The 25204-nt window shown below is 35.7% G+C and overlaps 1 protein-coding gene across 1 annotated transcript in view; it reads right to left on the bottom strand.

The window, feature by feature from the left end:
* GRIP1 (glutamate receptor interacting protein 1) overlaps window positions 1-25204 on the bottom strand; it is a 275604-nt gene that overhangs the window by 10851 nt on the left and 239549 nt on the right. The window contains 9 exon segments of the mRNA XM_032221400.1: window positions 115-217; window positions 5149-5305; window positions 8467-8652; window positions 10923-11068; window positions 13587-13731; window positions 16502-16647; window positions 16898-16967; window positions 21640-21720; window positions 23561-23706. Of these exon segments, the coding sequence (XP_032077291.1) occupies window positions 115-217; window positions 5149-5305; window positions 8467-8652; window positions 10923-11068; window positions 13587-13731; window positions 16502-16647; window positions 16898-16967; window positions 21640-21720; window positions 23561-23706 (1180 nt within the window).

Genomic DNA, 25204 nt, shown 5'->3' with positions numbered 1-25204 from the left:
ATGATTTTGTGAGATTAATGCAAACTTAGAAAAAAGGAGGGGGGAAACCCAACAAAAACGAGTGTTAATTGAAAAAAGACATTAGTCTATTATGAAGGAGTATATTGCTTCTACCTCTAATTCCCTCAGAATTCCTGACTGTCCACAAGTCTCCAAATCTTCCAGTGCTTGGGACCAGAAGTTTTCCTCCTGGTCAGGCTCAGGGATACCTGTAAAGCTGGATTCAGAGAAAGGTTTCTAAAGTTATAGAGAATATCACAATGAGCTTCACAGGAAATGCTTGCAATGGAAAGTAACAACAAGGATTTTCAGGTGTGAGCTAGACGACAAAGCAGAGGAGACCCAGCTGATGAATGGGCTGTGGAGTGACTGGTAGAAGAATTTATACCAGCCTACAGTCCACTAATCATCTTTGTTGCTCTTCTCTGCACTCTTTCTAGAGTTTTAACATCTTTTTACATCATGGCGACCAAAACTGGATGTAATATTCCAAGTGTGACCTTATCAAGGCATTATAAAGTGGTATTAACACTTCACGTGATCTTGATTCTATCCCTCTGTTTATGCAGCTTAGAACTGTGTTGTATTTTTGGGCCACTGCAGCACACTACTGGTTCATATTTAAATGATTGTCCACTAGGACTCCAAGATCCCTTTCATAGTTACTACTATTGAGCAAGATACCACCTATACTGTAGCTATGCATTTTAGTTTTCTTGCGTAAGTGTAGAACCTTACTTTATTCACTGTTGGATTTTATTTTGTTAGATAGCACCCAATGTTCAAGTCTGTCAAGATCATTCTGTATCTTAAGCCTATTTTCTGGAGTGTTGGCTATTCCTGCCAGTTTGGTGTCATCTGCAAATTTGATCCTCCAAATCATTGATGAAGATGTTGAAGAGTACTGGGCCTAAAACAGAGCCTGGAGTACCTCACTGCATACTTCCTTCCGTGTAGATCCATGGAGTATTGAGTGTGTTTGGTCAGTCAGTTACGAATCCATCTGGTGATGATGTGGTCTAACCCACATTTTTCTGTCTTATCATGTAGTAGGTTGTGGTCTATGTTATCAAATGCCTTACTGAAGTCCAAGTAAATTATATCCACAGCATTCCTGGTCCACTAATTTTGTCACTTTGTCAAATAATGCAATAAGATTTGTCTGGCATGACCTGTTTTTGACAAACTCATGTTGGCTTTTGGTTATTACTTTGTTTGCCTCTAGGTGTTTCCTGATAGGTCTGAAGTTTCCTGCACCTATTTTTTCCCCTTTTTTGAAGATTGGAACTACAGTATATCAGCTCTTTTCCAGTCTTGTGATAGTTCCCTAGTGCTTCAGGATCTTGGAAAGATATAGTTCAGTGGTTCTGAGATTACATCTGACAGTTTCTTCAGAATCTTGGGGTGTAACTCATCTGGTCCTGGTGATTTAAACTCATCTAGGGTGGACAGATGCTCACTTACCATTTTCTTCCCTATTTTAACTTGTGTTCCTAATCTGTTTTTTACGGTACTGTTTTGATAGGTTGGACTGTTTTTTCCCTTTGTGTAAAGGCAGGTGCGATAAACGAGTTAAGCAGTTCTGCTTTTTCTCTGTTGCTTGTCACCTTCTTGCCACTTTCTCCCAGCAATGGACCAATAATTTCCTTAACCTTTTTCTTGTTTTTAACATGTTTCATTCCATTGGTATTCCAAAGGTATTAGGCTTTACATCTTAATAATGGGCAGAAATGCTATGCTAGAAGTGCTGATCCAAAACCTGGAAGTTATCAGGTTCTTGATGGAGAAGAACAGACTACAATGGAATCCCTCTAAATCTGTGTTGCTTTGGGGTCATGGATAAACTCTGGTAAATTCTATTGGTTTTCTATTAGCCATGGGGAGTATGGATGTCTGCATTTGAGCTTTCTCCTAGCATCCTAGCTAGAACACCTTTGTATGGCTATATCTTGTGTCTCAATTATGATCATTCTGGACCAGAAGCCCTGTGCAGAGTCATTCATCTCCTTGACACTTCCTGTTGTTGTTATTATAAGGAACTGCCCTTAAAAGAGCATTTGAAAATTGCACCGAATGCAGAAAGTAGCAATCTGAGTGTTGATGGGTGAATCTAAGACCTTGTCAGTCACCTTCTCACTGTGATTTACAGGGCTGGTTGCCACCTTTAAAGCCCTACACAGAGTTCAACTAACACTGTATATGGGTACCCTCCACCTAGGTTTTGTCTATATGGAACTGTCACATGGTATGGCCTCAGAAATTGACATTTTCACTAGCTACTCCTATTCTTTGGAAGCCCTCTGGACAGAGTGCTAATCAACATTGTCTCTCTTAGGCTTTAGGAAAATATTGAAGACTCACCTGTTCTGCCTGGCACAGGAAGATGATGTAGTGTCCAATGATACATATATTATCTACTTCAAAAATATATATTTTTTTATTTTTCCACTCTTTATATGCATTTAAGATTGGGGTTTGTTGTTTTATTCTATGTTGACACTATTAGCTGTTCCGGGTCTCTTTAGGAATCAGCAGCATAAAAGTAGAATAAAAAAATGGGCTCAAAATTGAACTCCATTAGGCAGGAACATATTCTAGGGGGACGGCCATCATCTTGTAAACATATTTGGGATTTATTTCATTTCAATTTGCAATTGTTCAGAATGTAAACACGGTTCCTTGTAGCATGATTTTCTTCACCTGTAGGCTAGTTCTATGCTCCATTTGTCCTTCAGTTAGCTGAGGATATGAATATAATTAGATTTGAGATGGTAACCTAGTGATGTGAAGAGTGACGGGATAGTATCTTCTGTCTTAGACGCATTGGTTTATTACCTTCTGAAGAAGATATCACTTGCTCCTATAGTGTTGGACTATTCCAGCCTACTCTCCAGTCCTCCTTTTTAAAGGAAGATTTTAGAGAAAGTGATTGGATTTCAATTGCAGAACATTTTAGATGAAGAGGATGATTTTGATCTTTTCTAGTTAGATGCCAAAGGTAAGGTATGGAAATTGCAATGCATGCCTTTTGAACTTGTTTTTAATTTTGCTATTTGAACTTAATTATATATGTTTTTATGAGTGTATGTAAGTAGGCTGGTTAACATCTAGTGGGTTAGACTGGTATACACATGATATAATACATATCTACTTGGTAATGGCATTGGAATAAATGCCAGGATTAGCTAGTAAATGCCTGGTTTACTTCTATTGTCAATAGTTTGGATCTGACTCAAAAGAGTTTGTCATCACCAGCAGAAATCACTAATCCCAAAATTACAAAAAGTACAGTTCTTATAGTTTGTTAATCTATTATTAATATCAACATTTCCTATATAACTATACTGATTAGTCTATAATGGAGAAATTAATGATATCTATTTAAAGTTAAAGCACTATAGGGAGTGGGGAAAGAGCAGAAGTATCAAATAGAATTTTGAATATGTATTAAAAAAGATGACATTTAGAACACAGAAATCTTTTTACATAGACCTAAACTATATCTAATCTATGGCTAAACAGCCAACTCATATGGGCAGAAGCACTAAATCACTCTTGATATTTTTTTCCTCAGCTGGGCTTAATTTTCAGTTAAAGTTATGTTAGAAGTAACCTAGCAAGGAGAAAATTTCCTGGTGGAAGAGGCTGCATTACAAAATGTTAGATATTGGGGTTGGTTCAGGACCTTGAATCGTAAATCCTTCTGCCACTGTCATATAGTCAGCAATTTTGGTATAGTGTTAAAGGCAGTAGAGTAGAAACCAGGAGATCATAAGTTTTAATGCTGCTTTAAGTATGAAAGCAGCTGAATGACTTTGGTCTATGTTACTTTCTCATAGTCCTAGGAAGAAGGCACAGGAAAACCACTTTTGGAAAATCTTGCCAAGAAAACTGCACAGATCTATCCATGTAGTAATCAGGAGTCAATACCAACTTAAAGGCCACATACGTTGATATATAAATGGAACAGATTCATATTTGAAGATATGGCTCTGCTACCATAATGGGAATACTGGTTCAAGAGAGCCTCATGTATTTATCTTAACAAAACAGAAGTCAAAGCTTGAATACAAATTTGTCCAAATCAGGTGTCTAAATAAGGTTAATTAAACTTCTAGATGATGATGATAAATGTCTAAAAAGTGATATACTGCTAACATTTAAAATTTGAGACCACATCAAAAAGTTACCCCTAGAAAATTGCAGCACTGATGTCAAAGCAGCCATATTTTTAATTGTCTCTGTGTGTCCCTTCTTCCCAGTATCATATTTACTGATTTATGTGGAAACCACAATGAAACTTCCTAAGTACAGAAGGATGAATGAGCCATCCGGCATTTGAGGGGCTGCCACAAAGAGGTGGTCAAATTATTCTACAAAGCACCAGAGAGCAGGACATAAAACAATGCTTGGTGACTAAGCAAAGAGAGAAGCAATGTGGAATTAAGGAGAAACTTCCTAACAGTGAAGACAATTAACCAGTGGAACAGCTTGCCTTCAGAAATCATGGGCGCTCCATCATTGGATGTTTTTAAGAAGAGACAACTAGACAGTCACTTATCTGCAATGGTATAGGTTCTCCTGCTTGAGCAGGGGGCTGGACTAGAAGACCTCAAAGGTCCTTTCCAGCTCTATTGTATTGTCTTCTTCTAAACATAATGAAGATAGGAGATAGGAAATGGAAACTAAAACTTCCTTCAATACCCAGTGCTCTTTCAGTTTTGAATTAGTATCAACAGTTAATGACCTATACTATTACACACAAAGGCTCACCAACTGCACATGGCTTGTTGTCAGCCTTACCACATGTCTTGAATATTACTAATCTCATATAGCATGAATTGTCAATATATCTCAGCAACTTGAGGACAAATTGGCAACTGAGCATTTTGAAGTCCTTGGCAATCTGTGATAGGTCTGTTCAGTACTTTAGTTTCAAAGACAAAAAAAGTGGTTTGGGGGAAGGCAAATACTACATCTGCCTGAAACTCTTTGAAGTGGATGTACCTCTTCTAGAGTTGCAAACAGGTCCCTACTCAAAAGCATCTACATGCCTCCATATGTGAAGTTTTGAACAGTCTTAAAAAGGACATCAATACAAGAACGTGCTACTATATATAATAATTCAGTATGTAGCACAGTACTTACCTACTTGCTACTGGTTTATCCCAATCATCATCACTTAACCCTGTATCATGGAAGGAGTTGATTCGGGGCCTATTCAAAGGAGATAAACTACCCTTTTGTTTTGGACTTCTCCATTCAAAGGTATTGAAGTTGTATCCTGAAGCCTGATAATTGGGACCTACAAAAGTAACCATATGTTTATTACAGTTGACTATGTAAAATAAAAAAAAATGTAATATCAAATTATTCTTCCAACCATTGTATAATTTAAGCTATTTATTGTATCAAATATATGTGGATTATAAGTATCAGCTAGAATTAATGTAGTTATATGCCTGAACTCTCTTGGAAGGGCAATCGAAATTATGCTATACTCTTTAAAACAATCCTACTATGAACAGCATGATAAGTTTCCATTTAAGGCTATGTTGATTGCTCTCATTTCTGCATGTTGAACACAATACTACTGAGAAATCAATGCTATTTGAAATCTATTCATCATATAGAATTTATGGGGAACTTTTATAGCAGTGGTCTCCAACCTTGGCAACTTTAAGACCTGTGGACTTCAATTCCCAGAGTTCCTCAGCCAGCTTTGCTGAGAACTCTGGGAATTGAAGTCCACAAGTCTTAAAGTTGCCAAGGTTGGAGACCACTGTTTTATAGTAACCACAATCCACTCCACCAGAAGGAAAGTGACTGGCAATATTACCAGAAGTGGTGGGGACCTTCCCTTCCCTTCATGGAAAATCTCTGCAAGCAAATCACCTCAGTTTCTACACTTAGAAAACCCTTCTGGAATGGCCGAAAATATAATTTTAAGTCCTGATGGTGCTAGTGGTTTAAGGATGGGAGAGGTTTGCCACTTAAAAGCCATTTACTCAAATTTCACCTTATTTTTTTTTTAAGGAAAAGATTATCCAGCCAACAGTAATCTATCTTGCAATTTCAAGGTACTACACAAACAGATTGAGGATTGTCTATCTTGATTTATTTATGGGTTTTATTACCGTATAGAATAGTCAGAGACATACACTTTATTTCTTTAGTTCTAGGTAGCTTGAAATAAATGCAGTATACAGTATAGTTTATGGTACTTAGTCTGATTGTTCTAGTACAGCGTTCATTCCCCAAGTAACTTCTTTTTTCTGTTGTTTCCAAGTTCTTTGTTATTGTATTGCTCCTGCTATTCCTATTCACTCATTAGAATCACATTTTATTACATTTCTATTCCTAGAAGTGTGGATGATTGGCTGGATGATGTTCAGCATGAGGGTTATATATTGTATCATATTCAGAAATGTTCCTGCTATTTTCCTGGCACCAAGTTCAAATCCTTTAAATATAAGGCTTTTAATTATTTCTGATCAAATCAATATTTTTTCTGTATATATAAAGGTAGACCTTGCTTACATATCACTTGTTCAGTGACTGTTCAGAGTTGTGAACATGTGATACCTATGCCCAGTCCTCAAATTTCTGGCTATCCCACCATCCTCATGATCAGGTGATTATGAGGCTCACACTTTACAATGGTTACAGTGCCCTATGGTCATAGGGTCTCCATTTACTACCTTCCCTGCTGGATCCCCAAGCAAAGCCAAAGCTGGCAGGGAAGGTTGCAAGTCACAATGGTAAGTCTCCTGGCCCCGCTGTACTCATGGGAAGCCTTCTTTCCCTGGCATCCCTGTGCTTGTATAGCATTGCGCTGTCTTTTCTCCAGCCTTCCTGGAGGAAAGCTTCTCTCATCTCCCTCAACATTTCCCCCCCCCCTCCCTACAGCACCCTCTGCTTCTTACCTGGGACTCTTGCTGCTTCCTACTTAATAATCTGCATGCCTTGGAGCTACAAAAGCAATGGTGACCACATGGATTATCATTGCTAAGTGATGAAGTCACATGATATCTCACTTTATAACGGCATTGCTTAGCAATGGCAATCCCAGTCCCAGTTGTCATCATAACCCAAGGACTACATATATTACAAATTATATTTCATATTGTTTATGCATATATAATTGGAACTATAATCTCAGTGTTTTTAGATAGGTACTGCTATATTAATTTACAAATTACATACTTAAAAATTAAATATATCTGTTTGGAAGACAGACCCTATCTTTTATTAGATTATCAGTAATAATGTTATTAAATTAAATTTGTTTAAACATAACACTTAGACTTATATACCGCTTCACAGTGCTTTACAGCCCTCTCTAAGGGGTTTACAGAGTCAGCATATTACCCCCAACAATCTGGGTCCTCATTTTACCGACCTCGGAAGAATGGAAGGCTGAGCTGGTGAGGATAGAACTGCTGAATTAGCCTGCAATTCTGCATTCTAACCACTACACCACCACGGCTCTGTATTTGTAAATTACACCAATAAACATGTTTTAAAAAAGCGATATGATTTCTACCCAAGTAAAAAAAAGGAAATTTATTAATATACTATTTATAAAAAATGGGGGATTTGGCCTAAAAATAATTAGACATTCAGTTTATAAGGAACAGCTCATTTTGATGCTACTTTAACAAATAATGAAAAGAAATGTGTGAAGCTAAAAAGCAGTGATTCCCCCCGAAAAAAACAATCTTTTGACGTTTGTTATCTTAATATACTTTAAAGTCACTTTATAAAACTGTGGTTTGATTTTCCATCTAAATGATTACAATATTTGTACATTTTCAAACCAAGACTTTTAAATTCTGCATTTCTCTGTTTCAAAATTATGTTCAAGATTTAAATGACAATGGTTAAAATAATAATTAAATCCTAAATGCTAAGTATATATTTCTTTTAAAAGAATCTTGCTGCTGTTGAAAACTGTTCTTAGTTAGAAAACCACTTGACATCTTAATGTCAAAAGGATGAAGGAGAAATAAAAGGGCAACAAAGGAATGATTTTTTAAATGCTCCCCTTTGGCAGTTTACAATAAATCTTTGCTAGTCAGGTTAAAAAAGAACAATGAATGGGCCTCTGATGTTCATATCAATGAGTACCTTCAATGAGTTCTGGATCTTATAATTAATCTAAGCTTGAAGGATAAACCTGTTTAGCTATAGTGAGCTATGAGCTAGTCACTGAAACATTAGTAAAACCAGCAGATGGCTCTTCGTATATTGATATATGTTTAAAACCTGTCACAGTAACATGAAATCAAGATTAGCTGAATGCAAGAATTAGCACATTGAAACTGCAGTTTTAACGAGATTTCCACAAGACAGTTAAAAGGTGAGTTTGCCTCTCAAACATAACAAGAGGTTTAATAGGCTTACACTGCCTCACTCCTGGATGTTCCCTTACTAAGTACATCAGAATAAACACATGATCCCTACCTTGACTTCCATAACTGTTATCCATTCCAGAGCCATCCCATGATTCTACAGCACTGTCCACACTTGGGACTGTTGTGGAATAAATTTCAGACAGCTTGCCTGGTTTTTGTGTGGTGGCCGTATCATCTTCAGCATCACTTAATTCATTTGTATGACCAGAGGCAGAAAATTTATTGGGACTTGATGCTGATAGAAAGGTAGACGTATTATACATTCATTATAAATTTAAATGTACATTCATCTTAAGTGCATAGAAAACCATTTTTTTCCAATAGAAAACTTAGACAAACAGACTCTCTGCCACATTAATTGTCTCTATGGAACCACGGAAAGGCCCTCTCCCCTTATGACTCACAGTTGGCTTGATGGGAGTCAAGGATCTAACAGAGTTGTGTAACACATCCAAATAAGTTATATCACACTACTTGGGAGCACAAGGAAATCAACTCTTTTGGAACTACTAAAGCAGCTGGATCTTTAGCAAGGCTTGTGCAGTGGCTTCAGAGTTTCTGTCAACAGTCTCCACAGATACCAGTATATGCATGGCCAGCCACTTTGCTTTGATGGGAAGAACCATGGGGAGTTGGCCAGAAGCAGTTTTTAAAGTAGCTATGGAAGTTTTCTAAAGCCCGTAGCTGCTTCAGTGTTCCAAGTACTTTTTTGGTCCCTGTGCATGGCAAGGAACCTTTTTCAAATGCTTTGAACAGTCTTATTTTCTTTGCATTGTACAAAGAGGAAGTATAATACAGAAAGAAATTGTTTCCATATTGGTTGATCCTGCAGCTTAGTCTGCAATAGCCAATTCTATTAGAAAAGCAAGCATTTTTAAAAAGGGAAGGACATACATTGCTAAGGACAGAACAACTATATTATTTCATTTTTAGAAGTGTTACTGAAATATGGCCCCTCCTTTCCACGTATTAATTTTTGAAAATCTCTGTGTGTGTGTGTGTGTGTGTGTGTGTGTGTGTGTGTGTCTGTGTCAGAGGTGGATTGCAAATCCTGGTACTACCGGTTCACTTGTGTTCGCACGACTGGGTGGGTTGGTGGAGCTTCCTGCCACCGCCACTACCGGGTCACCCTATCTGGGCCAAACTGGGAACAACCCCCCTCTGATGTGTGTGAATATATATGTGTGCATCTGCAGCAGCTACCCAGAAACACACTTATTATTCTACCTATTTTAATCAACAACAAATGTTTGTAGAGCTCACAATAAATTATAACTAATATCTATAATTATTATTTGTGTATCAAAAGCAACATTTCATAGAGCCAAAAGGTAGTGTAGCATGATGAATACATTGAGATGCCTAGCACTGCTAGATAATAATTGTTGATTGGATATTAAGTTTGTGGAATAACAAATCTACAAAATACACATTAAAAAAAGTCAATGGGAACATTGAATGAACTACAAATCCTCCTTGAGTCCCAGATACTTCTAAGCTATTACTAGTTTAACTGTATTTATTCTTGTTAGTAGAGGCTTTTGCTTTTAGAAAATGCAAGCAAAATAATATAGAATGATGGGTGAAATCAGTGCAAGCAATATGTTCAAATATCTGTTGAGACAGTTCGGAAAGTTAGTAAATACAAGTGTATTAGATAAATATTGAGGATGTAGGTAGCAAGAAGCAAGTTCATTATTTTAGATCAATTTATTAATCAGAAACATTTTCCCCATATTCTTTACTGACTGATATCCTGTTACTAGTTCTTACAGCTTGTAAATAAACAGTTGAACTATTTTATATATTCTAGCCTTAATGGGGTGAATCTTCAAGCTTTCCCTTATTATTCATTGTTTTATAATTTAGTAAATACTGGAAAAGGCAGACCTTTATTAACTTTATTGTGAATTTTGGGCCCAGTAGACAGATTGAGATTCTGGGCAATTAGATACTCCCAACTTTTGTGTGCTTTCTGGGGGACAGGGCCTTCTGCAGTTCCCCCAAAAGGACCCCACTTTCTTTTTTTTAAAACAAGTCTTAAAAGAATAACTCATTCTTGTACTTTTTTCTACTTCTTTCTAGGTTGAACATGCATTGCATATTTAGGTGCCCTTAACCTTATTCCATCATTGTACCTTTTTCTTTTCTCTCATGTTCTTCAGGAAACATTTTTATTGAAAACTAACCAGGTATCCAAATGAGCAGGACCACTGCTTTCTAATGTTGAGTATTACACAAACATTATAAACAATGAATGGGATTAGCTTTGGGGCAACTTATTGCAACTCATTGCCCCAATGACAACAACAACAACAACAACTCATTGCTTTTGCTGTCTTTTACAATAAATACTTTTTTAAAAAATCACTACACCTCTATTTTTATATAATATGGATTTATTTCTACAGTCCTATATATCTAACAGGCAAATGTCACTTTCATAAATATATGCACAACACATTCCTGATAGGGCAGAAAAGGCATCCATGGAATACCTGGCACACTCACCATCTGTCTGCTTCTTTATTTTCAAGGTCACTGTCTCTCCTGCCATCTGTAACAAATGAATGGCTTCACTCAAAGGTTTCCCTTTCAGACTGTTACTATTTATTGCTAAGATTCGGTCTCCGATATGAATTGCACCTGTCCTGAAACATGAGTTAAATAAAACATGAAGAAACCATCTGAGCAAAACATTTAACATATAATTTAAGGAAAGCATAATTTTTCCCTGCTTTTATTTTAAAATGTAATTTATGTATCCTGTTTTCCCGAAAATAAGACCTCCCCAGATAATAAGCCCAATTGGGCTTTTGAGTGCATGCACTAAAATAAGCCTTCCTCCAAAAATAAGCCCTTCCCAAAAATATTGCAACACAGCAGCAGCCATGAGGTGACCATGCTCGCCGCTTCCTGTACCTCAAAAATAATAAGACGTCCCTGAAAATAAGGCCAAGCACTTATTTCGAGGGAAACACGGTATATATAATAACATTAATTTTACTTTTAAAGATCTTGTCATTATGACTGTAATAGCCAACAGAGAACCAGCAAAGAGCTCAGTTTCTGTCAAAGTAACATGTAAACTAAAGTTGCACATTTATTGAGCTTACTATTCTTACTTCCAAAGTCTTAAGAAAATAACTTGATAGATTTTTTGCAGTCAAAGGCAAATAGAAATAGTAACATTAACAGTTACTTTACTTTGTACTTCCACCTAAACAAACAACATTAACAAGGATCAGTATGTAATATTAAAGGATGCAACTTTTTCACTTCAAGATATGTGTTAGCATGGAAGAAATAGTTACGACCCATGTTGTTGATGGGGATAGAGAGAATTAGTAATAATAATCAGGGTAGTAATACCCCTGATATTATCATGAACCTTATGCATTATTTATTCTTACAGATGATTTAATATGGAGTACACTCTGCAGTGTGAAAATGTTATCCTTTCCATTTTGCAGGTGCAGGAGTAGATAGTGTATCTGAACAAATGTAACATAGAAGTTGCTTGCTTATAGAGTCACTGTGCGATCATTTTAAAGATCCGAAAAGAGAGGAAGAACAGTTATTAATTCTCAAAACAAAACAGCAAGAGTGAATGCAAAAACCACTGGAAGATTAGTTTGTTAAATGTGCCTGGAACATGTTTAGCAGAATTCTTATTGAATGCATATGAGAGATGACAGTGAGTAAGATTTCGGAATTGCAGTGTGGCCTTAGGTGGGCAGAGGATGTGCAGAACAGATTTTTACTCTTTGGTAGAAAAATATAAATGTGAGAAATTTAATGTATATTCGTTGATTTTGAGACAGGGTATAATAATGTGAATTAGGCTTGACATATGGAATGTTTGCATGAATAACTGAAGATTAGTTGTTGATCCCAGTAAGGGCAGTGCATGAGGCAAGTAAAGAATTTATCAAACAAAATGCTTAATAATGGTTCACTACTGAAGACAGAATAAGACAAGAGTATCTTATATTATCTTGGTTTTCAATGTATTTATAGATGAATGTATAAGAAATGTTTGTAGTGGATAAGACCATGAATGACTGCATACTTATGTACTTTCATATACATTATGCAATATATTGGCTGATAATTAAAATGATTTGCAGAGAATATTGGATATATTGTATGATGCAAGAAGGATTATGAATCTGAAAATGTATTGAATCTCTGATATTCAGCAGAAATGAAGAATTGCATTTTATCTAAAATTATGAAAAGATATACAGCAAGTTAATCAATTTATTTTATCCTATTTGTTAAATAGGAAAATAGCTATATAAAAGATATATTTGGCCCACTGTGTTATTTGGAAATAAATTACAGGATTAAAAAACAGCTGAATACAGTTGGAATGGAGTACTTAAATAGGGTAGAAAAGAAAAAAAAATAGAATTAAGAATGAATGGATGATATAGAAAAAATGAATGAGGGCCAAATCACTAAAATATATGAAAGAGAAATAAATTGGCCAAGACAGAGAGGGAAAACTGAGAAAGTCATGTTAGATGGAGTTTAAAAAGGGAGAAATGAAATATGTAAAGAACAAAGACATGATGTTATATATGGATGGTAGAAGCAAGGATGGTTTGCCAAGATAGAAAGGCACTTATCTATATACTTGCCCCCCTCCCTTCCTGTCCCTCTCTTTCTCTGAGAGAGAGGGGGAGAGAGGGAGGGAACGGGACTAGTGTGCTTTAGTTTCCTTTAGTTTTCTTGTCAACTCAGCAAGATACTTCATCATCATTGTTGCCATCACCATTATCATCACCATCTTCATATCATAACAGAGGTGGTATTCAGCAGGTTCTGACCAGTTCTGGAGAACCGGCAGCCGACATTTTGAGTCGTTCGGAGAACTGGTAAATACCACCTCTGACTGGCCCTGCCCCCATCTATTCTCTGCGTCCTGAGTTCCAGCTGATCGGGAGGAAATGGAGATTTTGCAGTATCCTTCCCCTGCCACACCCACCAAGCCACACCCACAGAACCAGTAGTAAAAAAAATTGAATCCAACCACTGTCTCATAATATATATCAAGAGAAAAAGACTAAAGGTAATTATTTCATTTGTGATACTTGTAAAAAATCTATATCTAAAAATTATTACATCAGTTGAATGATTACAAATACTTTTATGTCAATTTACCTTTCAGCTAATCCACCTTTAGTAAGACTCGAAATGATAATAGGATCAAAAGGCTCTTCAGTACCAGAAATAGTGATCCCAAGAGGTCCTCCATATCTCTTGAGCTCAACAGTATAAATAATTGCCCCTGAGCTCTCTTGTTCATCTGCAATACATGCCAAGAGGATGCAATTGGTCTCTTATAAAAGAAGGAATGAAAAAAATAATACATTCAGAAAAATGATCAGCATACAAATCCTCAAACTGTTATGCTTCAGACACATATCTAAGCTACTACTGCCTTCTATGTTGATGACTACAGGTGAGGTCACAGGCACACCAGCAATCTCCTTCCATTTTCGTGGAAGCAAAGATAGGATTTGAAACCTAATATATCTGTAAAAATATATACAATTTCTTTCTAGATCTGATGATTCATAATCAGGGTGATAATCACATCTAGGTAAATGGGGCAGTGCAGGATCTCAGTAAAAAGTAACTAAGTGCCCTTAAGAAGTTAAAGCAAAGATCTTGAGCCGTGGTGGTGCAGTGGTTAGAATGGAGTACAACAAGCTACTTTTAATGCCTGCCGGCTGCCTGCAATTTGGCAATTCAAATCTCACCAGGCTCAAGTTTGACTTAGCCTTCCATCCTTCTGAGGTCGGTAAAATGAGGACCCAAATTGCTGGGGACAATATGCTGATGCTGTAAAACCACTTACAGAAAGCTGTAAAGCACTGTGAAGCGATATATAAATCTAAGTGCTATTGCTATTTTCCATAAACACATCCAACACTCCTTTAGTACAATTTAATATAAAGCTGAGCGAAACGTGTCAGCCATTGCTACTTGAACACCAGTTTTAATTTCAGCATCAGAACTGGACTCAGTTCACTATCTTTTCTTGTTATTTTGAAAATTGGGATAAAAGCAGATTTCAACAACAATAATCCTGATATACTTTAGGTAAGAATCTTTGTTAGTGTTTGTTTCTCTATATGAAGCTCTATCAGTGCTTCTGGTTCATATATGATTTGAAAAGGGTTTACAATTTGTTTATCTAGGGTAAGGAGAATACAATTAAGATCAATTTAATTCAGATATTGATTTCCATTTTTATTAATTTTTCCATTTCAGTGTGTTAAGTGCCTTCATGTATGTCTCTAGTGTATGGGTGTTTGAAGTCCTTGACTTATGACAGTGAATTATGGAATTATGGTTGTAAGTCAGTGTGATTGTTAAGTGGGTCACTACATGACTGGACTTGACTTTATGACATTTTTTGAAGTGGTCATTAAGGGCAGGGGTGGGTTGCTGCCCACATTACTGCCTGTTTGGCGCATGCACAATTTTGTGTGCCAGACATGCGCTCTGTGCATGTGCGCAGTTGTCCCAAAATAGGTCAGCACATGCGCAGAACATTAAAAAATGAAAAGAAACAACATATGCTCCGTCAACTGGGGAACTGGTTTGGAGGCATGGCAGACCTGGGTTGCTGCTGGTTCCAGTGACCCAGGCCGGCAAACCACTACTGGTTCAGCCGAACCACTCCAAACGGATAGGATCCCACCTCTGATTAAGAGCATCACAGTTGTTAAATGAATACCATGGTGTTAAGTGAACCCTGTGTTTATTAAATTAATTCATTTTATCCAAGTTTTTTTTTTTAACCATAAGTAAATGTGGCAAAAACTGGCAAAAAAACCATTGAAATTGCATGACTGTGGGATATTGCAAATAGCCATAAAGCTGAACTAGTTGCCAAGTATTCAAAATGCAAACACATGATCATGGTGTTTGTGTGTGCCTGTGTGTGTGTCTGTCGTAAGATCAAAATTAGATTGCAAATAGCTGTTGGGATCGGTCATGAGTTGAGGACTGCTTGTATGCATGTATTATTTGATTAAAAAAAAATATTGCATTATGAAGAAAATTCTTGTTGAAAATACCTCATCAATCTTTTTTATGACAGTGAAAGATAATGTGATCTTGCATAATCTTACTACTCTGAATTTATTTATTTCTGAAAAAGTCTTTCAATTAAAAAAAAACCTTAAAACTAATACAACATACATATTAGATTATTGTAGATTCAATTATTCCCTATTTCACAATCTTGTATCCACCTATTTATTCCAATATATTCAAATATGAAGCTACCATATTTTTCAGAGTATAAGACACACCTTTTTCTTTCAAAAAAGAGGCTGAAAATCTGGGTGCATCTTATACCCTGAATACAGCATTTTTTGCCTCCCAAAACCCACCCCCTTCACCAAAATGGCTGTGCATAGCTTTTAGGAGCCTTGCAGAGTGCTCCTGGGGGCTGGAGAGGGCAGAAATGAGCAAAAAATGGGCTGCTTTTTTGCTCAATTTTCCCCTCCAGCCCCCAGGAGCACTCTACAAGCCTCCTAAAGGCTATGCATATCCTTTTTTTTTGGACAAAAAACAGGGCCATTTTCGCGAGTGCAAAAACCTTTTTTTTAATTTGCCTCTTCAAAATCTTGGTGCGTTTTATACTCCGGTGCGTGTTATACTCTGAAAAATACGGTAGTACGATTTACATTTTGACAGGGAGATAAATAATTATGTGTGTATGTTTATATATGTGTATATATGGGGGAGGATCTGAGTAAATGTCTTCTAAAACAGTCATTTTTTAAAAGAAATTCTTGAGACAAGATATTGCGGTATAACATTTCTCTAGGTGTTGAACTGGCATTGTGATAAATATACATGAACCAAGCAAAGTGACTTTCCACATTTGTCAGAAATTAATGACAAATTAATCTGACAGGACAGGGACATCAAAGCCATTGGCTTGTACTAAATTATCATTCATATTATGAATACTTTCTGCATTTAATATTTTACTAATATTACATCTCAAAGGCATTTTTATACACATAAAATGTTTCATATCTCACTGTGAATACCAGAGTTATCTTCATCCTTGCGAATTTTTAGTTTTACAAGTTCCTCACAATGCTGCAGGATTTGAACAGCATCTTCCATGGAACAGTTGTCCAGTCGAATATTGTCTATGGCAAGCAATTTATCACCTAGTTCCAACGTCCCAGTTCTATTAATAAGTGGAATACATTATGTGATTAATGTTTTGAACAAGCTGATTGGTATATTCATGCAAATAATGATAATATGTTAAGTTTAAGAATGAAAATGATTTTTGTTTTACATATATGAGGTAGCACATAAAAGCATTTTATACCAAGGGAAGCATTTGCTTTTACAATTGCAGAACATTTAAAAATCCAGAGAGTTTGAGAAATGTGAGCAGGCAACATAATCTTTGTCACCTTGTAAGCACTCACCTATGGGCAACACTTCCCTTCTTAATATCTGAAATAACAAGAGGATCCCCTGGTTTTCGACTAGATGGAGCTGAAATACAGAATACACAAATATTTGCAGTTGAAATAATCCCCCAAAACTATCCATACATCTATATCCATATGCTCCTTCTCTTTTGGGTAAGCAACTTTAGATGATATAAAAAAGAAATGAGATATAATAAGCCAAACAAATTAAAGTCATGAAATAAGAAAAAGGAAAAGAAACCGTTTCCATCAACATCGATCCCTATACCTTTGCCTTTCTTTTTATTCTCATACACAACTGTCATGTTCACTATGACATGGTACCATTTGTTCATTAAACTTCTCACTTGTCTTGTTTTTGAAGATGTTATCAACATCATTCAACTAAGAAGAATATTTTGATCTTCCCCTTCTTCTTAATCCATTCATTTTTTGTTCATATCTTTGTTTTATGATTTATTCTTTTCTCTTTTGTAAATCCGCATTCATTCTCTCTATGGGATTAAAGCACCCTAAGGGACTTATGTTGTGCTGGTCACTCATCTTTGTCTTCAGTCCATATGAATTTAGCACTCATTCACATTTGACCCTTTCTTCTTTTTTTACTACACATGCTTCTTAATGATCCCACTGAACTCACTTTTATGGAATTTTGTTGACATACCCTACTCTCATTGCCCATGTAATAATATGGGCAGAAGTATACTCATATTCATAGCTTTTTCCACCTTTCCCAGCAACATTCATTTCTCCCAACAGACAATTTATCATCCACTACTTTTATATCAACATTTGCCTGGCTTAAAATACTGTATCAATTTTTCCATTTTTAGTGAACATTCTACCAATGTGTACAAATTCATTTATTTGCTTAAGTTTTTTTACTCTATAATTAATATTTTATGGTAAATATGTACACACATATTTTTATATGCTAGCAAAAACATGGAAGGAGAATATGCGTATTTGGTGTATTATACTCTGGCAATTTTCTTTTTATATATTATACATGTCATCTTGGCATAAGTATCTGATCTATACTGTGGATATATATCAGGAAAGGTTTCCTTTAATTTATTTCTTGAAATTCTTGAAAGAATGAAATTATTATATGCTCTCCATTAAAATTTCTTAAACTACATACCACAATTTGTACTGAAAATGGTATCCTACACAGGCTCCTGTTTCCTTCTAGTAATAAAATTTATGATGCTTCCCATTTGAAAATAGGCACTAAAAATATTCCAGGATACATCAGTAGTCTAATTCAACACAAATCTTACTGAATCTTGTTATGTTACTTCTAGGTAAGAGTTTGAAAAAAGTATTTGATTTATTAAGATGTTTCATTGTATAGAATTGTAGTATCTTGCAAAACCTATTAAGCAAGGTAAAAGTGACTATGGTTCCTATGTGGTCTCTGGGTTACCGTATATACTCGAGTATAGGCCGACCCGAATATAAGCCGAGGCACCTAATTTTACCACAAAAAACTGGAAAAGTTATTGACTCGAGTATAAGCCTAGGGTGGGAAATGCAGCAGCTACCGGTAAATTTCAAAAATAAAAATAGATACCAATAATGTTTTTGAATATTTATTTCAAAGAAAAACAGTAAACTAGCGGTGTATTCAATGAAATACTTCACTCACCTCATGATGCTGATGTCCCGCTGTGATGATGATGTCCCGTGCAGCCGCGGGAGCGATGTCCCGCCTCCTATGACACACGGCACAGTGATTCCTATCATTGGATCACTGTACCAGAGGAGGTGGGACATCGCTATGTGGCTGCTTGCCATAACAAGGAGGAGGTGGGACATCGTTGCAGAGCGGCAGGAGGGGGAGGAAGGGGAATCGTAAGACAGCCCTGCATTACATTAGAACGTGAGGAGGGGGGATGGTGCGGTGCGCGCTGCGCGGCAAACTGACACAGAGGGAGGGGAAACTCACAGGGACACTGGGCCATTCACGAGTGTCACCCAGCGGCATGGCCCCGCCCCTTTTTCTCCTCCATTTCGGGCAAATTTTTCACTGACTCGAGTATAAGCCGAGGCGGCTTTTTTCAGCCCAAAAAGTGGGCTGAAAAACTAGGCTTATACTCGAGTATATACAGTATGCAGTATATTTTTTAAGTAGTTTCCAGTAGTTAGGAACATGGTGAGAACACATGTCTTTTACCACACAATGATATTTATGCTAATTTTTTTCCTTCTTAATATTTTCCCACAAGAGAAGGGTTTATTTTTGGTTAAATCAAATGTTCATCATTGGTTGTGATAGGAATTGAATGATTAACTTGTTACCTAAGTTTGACATCGTGGTCTGAGAGAGATCATCTAGCTGGCTTTTATGCCTAAGACAGTCTCTTGGTTTATAGTGTAGTAAGCCTTAGGCACTAGACAAAATTGGCTCTCTACTTGCTACTTATTTTAATTGCTGGTTTTAATTTTGATTTTATCTTTTTGACTGCATTTTTTTCTTGCATTTGTGGCGTTTTTGAATTCTGTACTACCTTGATTTTGCAATAAACATTGCAATAAATAGAAAGAAAGCATAGAAACTGAAAATAAATTTTAGAAATTATAAGGGAATCCTAGTCTTACTATTATTTTTAGAAATATAAGTTTTCCAGGGGGCATGCCAGAGGCAGTATACATTTCTAAATAAAAAAAGTAAACTTATATAAACTTTTCAAATGTGAACTGAATAAGGATCAGACCGACCTTGCAAGCAGAGAACAGACAAAGATTTTGTGCCAGTGAAGAACTAATATTATATACTGGTTAAATATAAATCTGTTTTTATGACTTAAATCAAGACCAGAGAATGTGAGCTGCTTTCTTTTTATGTGTGCAATGCAGATTATTTGCAGTAAAATATTTTAATATCCATTAATACATATATTTCAGTAGGCTTTTCAAAATAGTTTGGTTTATGTTACAGAATTTGATTTGTCAAAAATATATATTGCATATTTCTTAACTGGTTTAAAGCAAATCAATTATATTAAATTAATAATCCTTACATCTCTTAAATACAGGTTTCAAACATATAGTTTATTAAAACTAAATTTAATTTTACTACATACCTAACAATACAAATATTATGTTATCAATTATCTAATTCAGTAAATGAGAACTGAGTCAAATGCCAGATTACAATGCTCAACAAATTGTCTCTCTAAAATCAAATGGCAATATTACTTTTAATACCAGCATTCACTTGATAAAAATATGTCTCAGCTCTAATAGTTTGCTAAAAAATAAATCAATAAACCTACAAGTTGCACCAGAATTATTGTATTGTATCCATAATATATTGTAGAAAACTCATTTATACTAGATACTGTATATCCTAAGCATTTTTAGCACCACATACAAAATAATGTGCCATTCAGTTACTAATTCACCTACTTTGCTAAATACTGCAGGACTTATTTTGATCAATTACATCACCAGGAATAATCTGAGTATCATTTGGAGACTTGTATTATTGTTTATCTTGATTCCAGACTATTTATTAATTAATACCCTGGTTACAATATTGTGTAGACAAACATGTAAATGGAATGTAGTGTGGAGCCCCAGAAAGGAGGGGTGCATTGCAGAGGACTAAGAGTCAGCAACGTTTAGATAATTTATTTGGGAGGAAGAGAGTTAAGGCATTCTTCTCTGGGAGTTCTCAAGGTATAACTTTAATGAAGCAAATGCTTTAGTTTGATAAGATTTCTGTATATAGGTGAGGAATAATAAAGGAAGCTGTTCTGAAAAACTTCAGTGTTTCTTTGTTTTTGTAACTAGTGGCACATACAAATACATATGTTATTATTTCTGCATTATGCTTCCTGTTCTTAAAACTGTTACCAAATTGTAAGAGGATACAGAATTGCAAAGGGGGAGGAAGGGATTAAAATAATATAACTATTTTTGCTAATTTGCCAATACTGGCATGGTTGGTGTATAACAAAACAATTTATTATACAGTAATAGATTAAAAGAGTTTTCTATGAAACATTATGAATCTGCAGAAAATCCATTGAGAATCTTGCCTTATGAGGGAGACAACTTTGTAACAGAGATGCTGTTATGGGAAGGGTGCTGACACAGGTTCCCACCAACTCAAATCTCTGGGTGTTGGGACAGAGCAGTGGTCTCCAACCTTGGCAACTTTAGGACTTGTGGACTTCAACTCAAGTTGAAGTCCACAGGTCTTAAAGTTGCCAAGGTTGGAGACCACTGGATTAGAGGATGCCTGAAAAAGACTTGTAGTAAACAATTGAAGTTACTGAATTTCAAACTATCCTATTCCACATGTCTGGAAAGCTGTGCACATATGCATGTGCGTGCAGGCACACACACACACACACACACTATTGCATTTGTGTGTGTGTATAAAATAAAATAAAATCAGTGTAGTGAAAATTTCTGTTTTTCTGTATTAATATTTTGTGCCTCAACTTTTCTCCAGCAGGACTAAGCTTGTAATTTCTTTTACATTTCATCCTTGCTATAAATAACATTGACTATATTTACAAAAAGAAAGATGTAATTATTGCAGAAGCTTGACAAAATTTCATGTACCTAAGTGATTTAGTAGATTCCAGCTTAAATAACAATAACAACAATAATAACAATAACTCTAATTTGACAAAGCAAGATAAATTGTACACTATCATGTTACAATTCTCTACAATATTATAAAGAAAAAAATGATGAAAAAAATCTTTTTCACTTACAACTTATGGTGATGCCAAGTTCTACATTATGCTTCTTTGGTAGTTTTACATGAAAAGTGCCACTACTTGGTATGACAGATTCTGTAATTAAAAGATGCTTCATTTATTCATTTATGACAAGTAGAACTTGATTTGTAGCATTTTTATAATTCATATATAGCATACTTATTCAAGCAGTTCCCAACTCTCAGTGAAAAAAGTAAGTAAAGCAAATCTTGAACTATATTTTAGGTTAGTGATTTAAAATAGCATTGATTATTAAGGTAAAGGACTGAAAAGTAGAAGAGAAAACATTAACATATAATAATAATAACACCACATAAAAATTAAAAAGTTTTAAAGATCAACATTGATTTAACTAATTGTATACCATAATTATTAGAAAAACCCTTTCAACATACTGAAATACTTATTTAAAAATAGTGTTACTACTGTTGCATAAAGTATTATTAAGATAACAAGTATGCTTAAAATATTTAACATTCTGATGCTACAAATACTTATCAGCAGTCTGAATTTAATGATAATTCAGTCAATTATTATATCGACATTTCTATCATATCATTTCATATACTATTATAAGTTAAAAAGTAATCTTAATCCTATTCTTTTATATATATTTTAAATCTCACCCATTCTTAGCTCATATTTAACTGTACCTTTACTTGCTTGCTTGCTTGCTTGCTTGCTTGCTTGCTTGCTTGCTTGCTTGCTTGCTTGCTTACTTACTTACTTACTTACTTACTTACTTACTTACATACATACATACATACATACATACATACATACTTAATCAATCAAACTTGTATGCCACCTATCTTGCCAAAGGCGACTCTAAGCAATTTACAGATATTGAATAAAATACAGAATAAAGCATTCAAACAATAAATGAAAGTTTTAAATTTAAAATTCAATTAAAATCAAACTAAGCAGGATGGAGAGGGAGGAAGCAAAGTATGCCCAGAGAAAGGTGGGGTATTTTATACTCCATTATACACTCCCAATGTGCCACATCACAATTAGAGCTCCAATCTAGTTTTGGAAGGGCAGAATAGTAGGAGCAGAACTGACTTAGAGAGGCGGTGGGGCAGCAAAATGCCCCAGAGGGCAAGAGCCACAGCAGAATAGCTCTTATTTTGGACCTTGCCTGCCAAAATTCATTGACTGACAGGGTCCACAGCATGCCCCTTCTGCTGTCATGAGTGGGTGGGCTAATTCCGTCAGAGTGAGTCAGTTTATCAGATAGCCTGGACCCTTGCCATGGAAAATGTGACGAACAACATCTTGAATTGGATCTGGAAGCAAACTGGCAGCCAGTGCAGCTTATAGAGCAGCAATGTAACATGGATCACTATAGGGGTCCAGGAACTGACTATGCAGCTGCGTCTGCATCAGCTGAAGCTTCTGGATACTCTTCAAGGGTAACCTCATGTAGAGCGCATTCTAGTAGTCCAAGGGTAAGGTGACCAGGCTTGCCACACTGAAAGCAATCCAGGAAAGGGCACAACAGGTATACAACACAAAGTGGTGCAAAGGCTCTTTTAGCCACAACTGTAACTAATGAGACTATAATTAATAGACACCAAGACTGTAATTAATTAATTTTACACCAAGATTGTAATTAAAAATGGATAGAAAATTTCAGGCAATTTATTTTCTTTTCATTTCTCTATACATGGATTGTTAATTTTATCATTTCAACTCTTTTTTAATACATTGCTTCTAATTTTTCCTTTCCTGCCTATGGTTTATGTTGTATTTGAATAAGCCACAAAATAAATTCTGCCTCTACTTTGAAAGATTCAGGATGAATATTAATAAACTTTTTGGCATATACTAGGATTGTCTAGGTATGTGTGATAACAAATTCAAATGGATTAAATTCTCACCATTTTAGTGTGGAACACTCAACTACTCATACCTGCAACATCAAATTCAATTTCCAGAGTGACCTTGCTAGTGATAGAAGAATCTCTGAGGAGCTGATTAGCTTCATCAAATGTGCTATCTTCAGTTAGGATCCCATTTATAGTCAGTATTCTGTCTCCTATTTGGAGGATGCCACACCTTCACACAAAATGAAGCAAAAAAAGATTCCAGTATATGGAAAAGGAATAAACTCAATTTAACTGTTACGAAAGATAACAAACAAAATTACAAGTTCTCCATTAAAAGCTTGCTCAGTTATCATATCCAAAAATTTGCAATTTGATCTAATTTTGTTCCAAGGAAACTATATTATTCTATGTTTAAGATCAGCATGGTTTTAGCATAAAATATTAACATAAAATAGTTTTAAAAAGCAGTGGTGATAATGAGGGTTTTTTTTATGTTTTTCAATTTAAGTTAAAAAGAGGGGGATTTTCAATGTTCAGGCGAGTGAAAAATGTTCTTCACTTGCAATTGTTAAAGCAGATGTATGTTTGCATCGGTTCCAAATGACGATCTGTCTGTATTCGAAAGTCCCACAAGATCGTCATCTTCCCATTTTTGGCAACTTTTTTCACTTTTTGTTGCCATGATTTTTCTGATACAGATTATTATTGTTATTGTTATTTTGGTAACTGGGAAAAACTTAATAGTTCAAGTCCTAACCGAGCTATTAAGGTAGAATCTGAGTATATAGGTAGTTACAAGTAGGGTAGTTTTTTTGCAAACTCAGGATATTCAAGTCTAATAAGTTCAAAATTTCCCTGTATCTAGGTAGTCCTTTGGGTATTGATCCAAGGGCTCTTATTACTATTGGTACAACCATTCATTTCTTCCTCCATAATTGCTTAGCTTATTTTGATTATTATGATTATGATTATTATTTACATTTATTTGTCACCTACCTTGTTTCGAGGAAACTCTGGGCTGCTTATAGCATAAAAGTATCATATATCAGTTATAACTGAACCGGGAAATTGAAATAGCAATAGCACTTAGACTTATATACTGCTGCAGAGTGCTTTGCAGCCTTCTCTAAGTGGTTCTCAGCACTCTCTGAGCAGTTTACAACATTAGCATATTTTCTCCAACAATCTGGGTCTTCATTTTACCAACCTCGGAAGGATGGAAAGCTGAGTCAACCTTGAGCCAGTCAGGATCAAATTCCTGGTAGTGAGCAAAGTTACCCTTTAATACTGTATTCTAACCACTTCACCACCATGGGTCCTTATACTTTCCTACTAATCTAAAATAGCACATTTTTAATTAAGCTCCACAGATTCCACTGGGAAAAACTTATCTAATTATCTTAAAACCAATTGTCTCTCAATGGTCGTTATCTAGATAACGCAAATAGTACCATATTTTTCGGAGTATAAGACGCACCTTCCTCTCAAAAAAAGAGTGTGAAAATCTGGGTACATCTTATACACTGAATACAGCATTTTTGGCCTACTGAAACCCCCCCCCCTTTGCAAAAATGGATGTGCAGAGGATTTGGGAGGCTTGCAAAGTGCTCCTGGGGGTTGGGGAGGGCAAAAACAAGAAAAAAACAGGCTGTTTTTGCTCATTTTTGACCCCCGCCAGCCCCCAGGAGCACTTCACACGCCTCTCAAAGCTCTGCATGTCACCTGCC

Source organism: Thamnophis elegans, chromosome 7 (assembly GCF_009769535.1).
Source record: "Thamnophis elegans isolate rThaEle1 chromosome 7, rThaEle1.pri, whole genome shotgun sequence".
Classification (NCBI taxonomy): domain Eukaryota; kingdom Metazoa; phylum Chordata; class Lepidosauria; order Squamata; family Colubridae; genus Thamnophis; species Thamnophis elegans.
The sequence above is the reverse complement of the archived record's forward strand: the minus strand, read 5'-3'. Positions and strand labels throughout refer to the sequence as shown.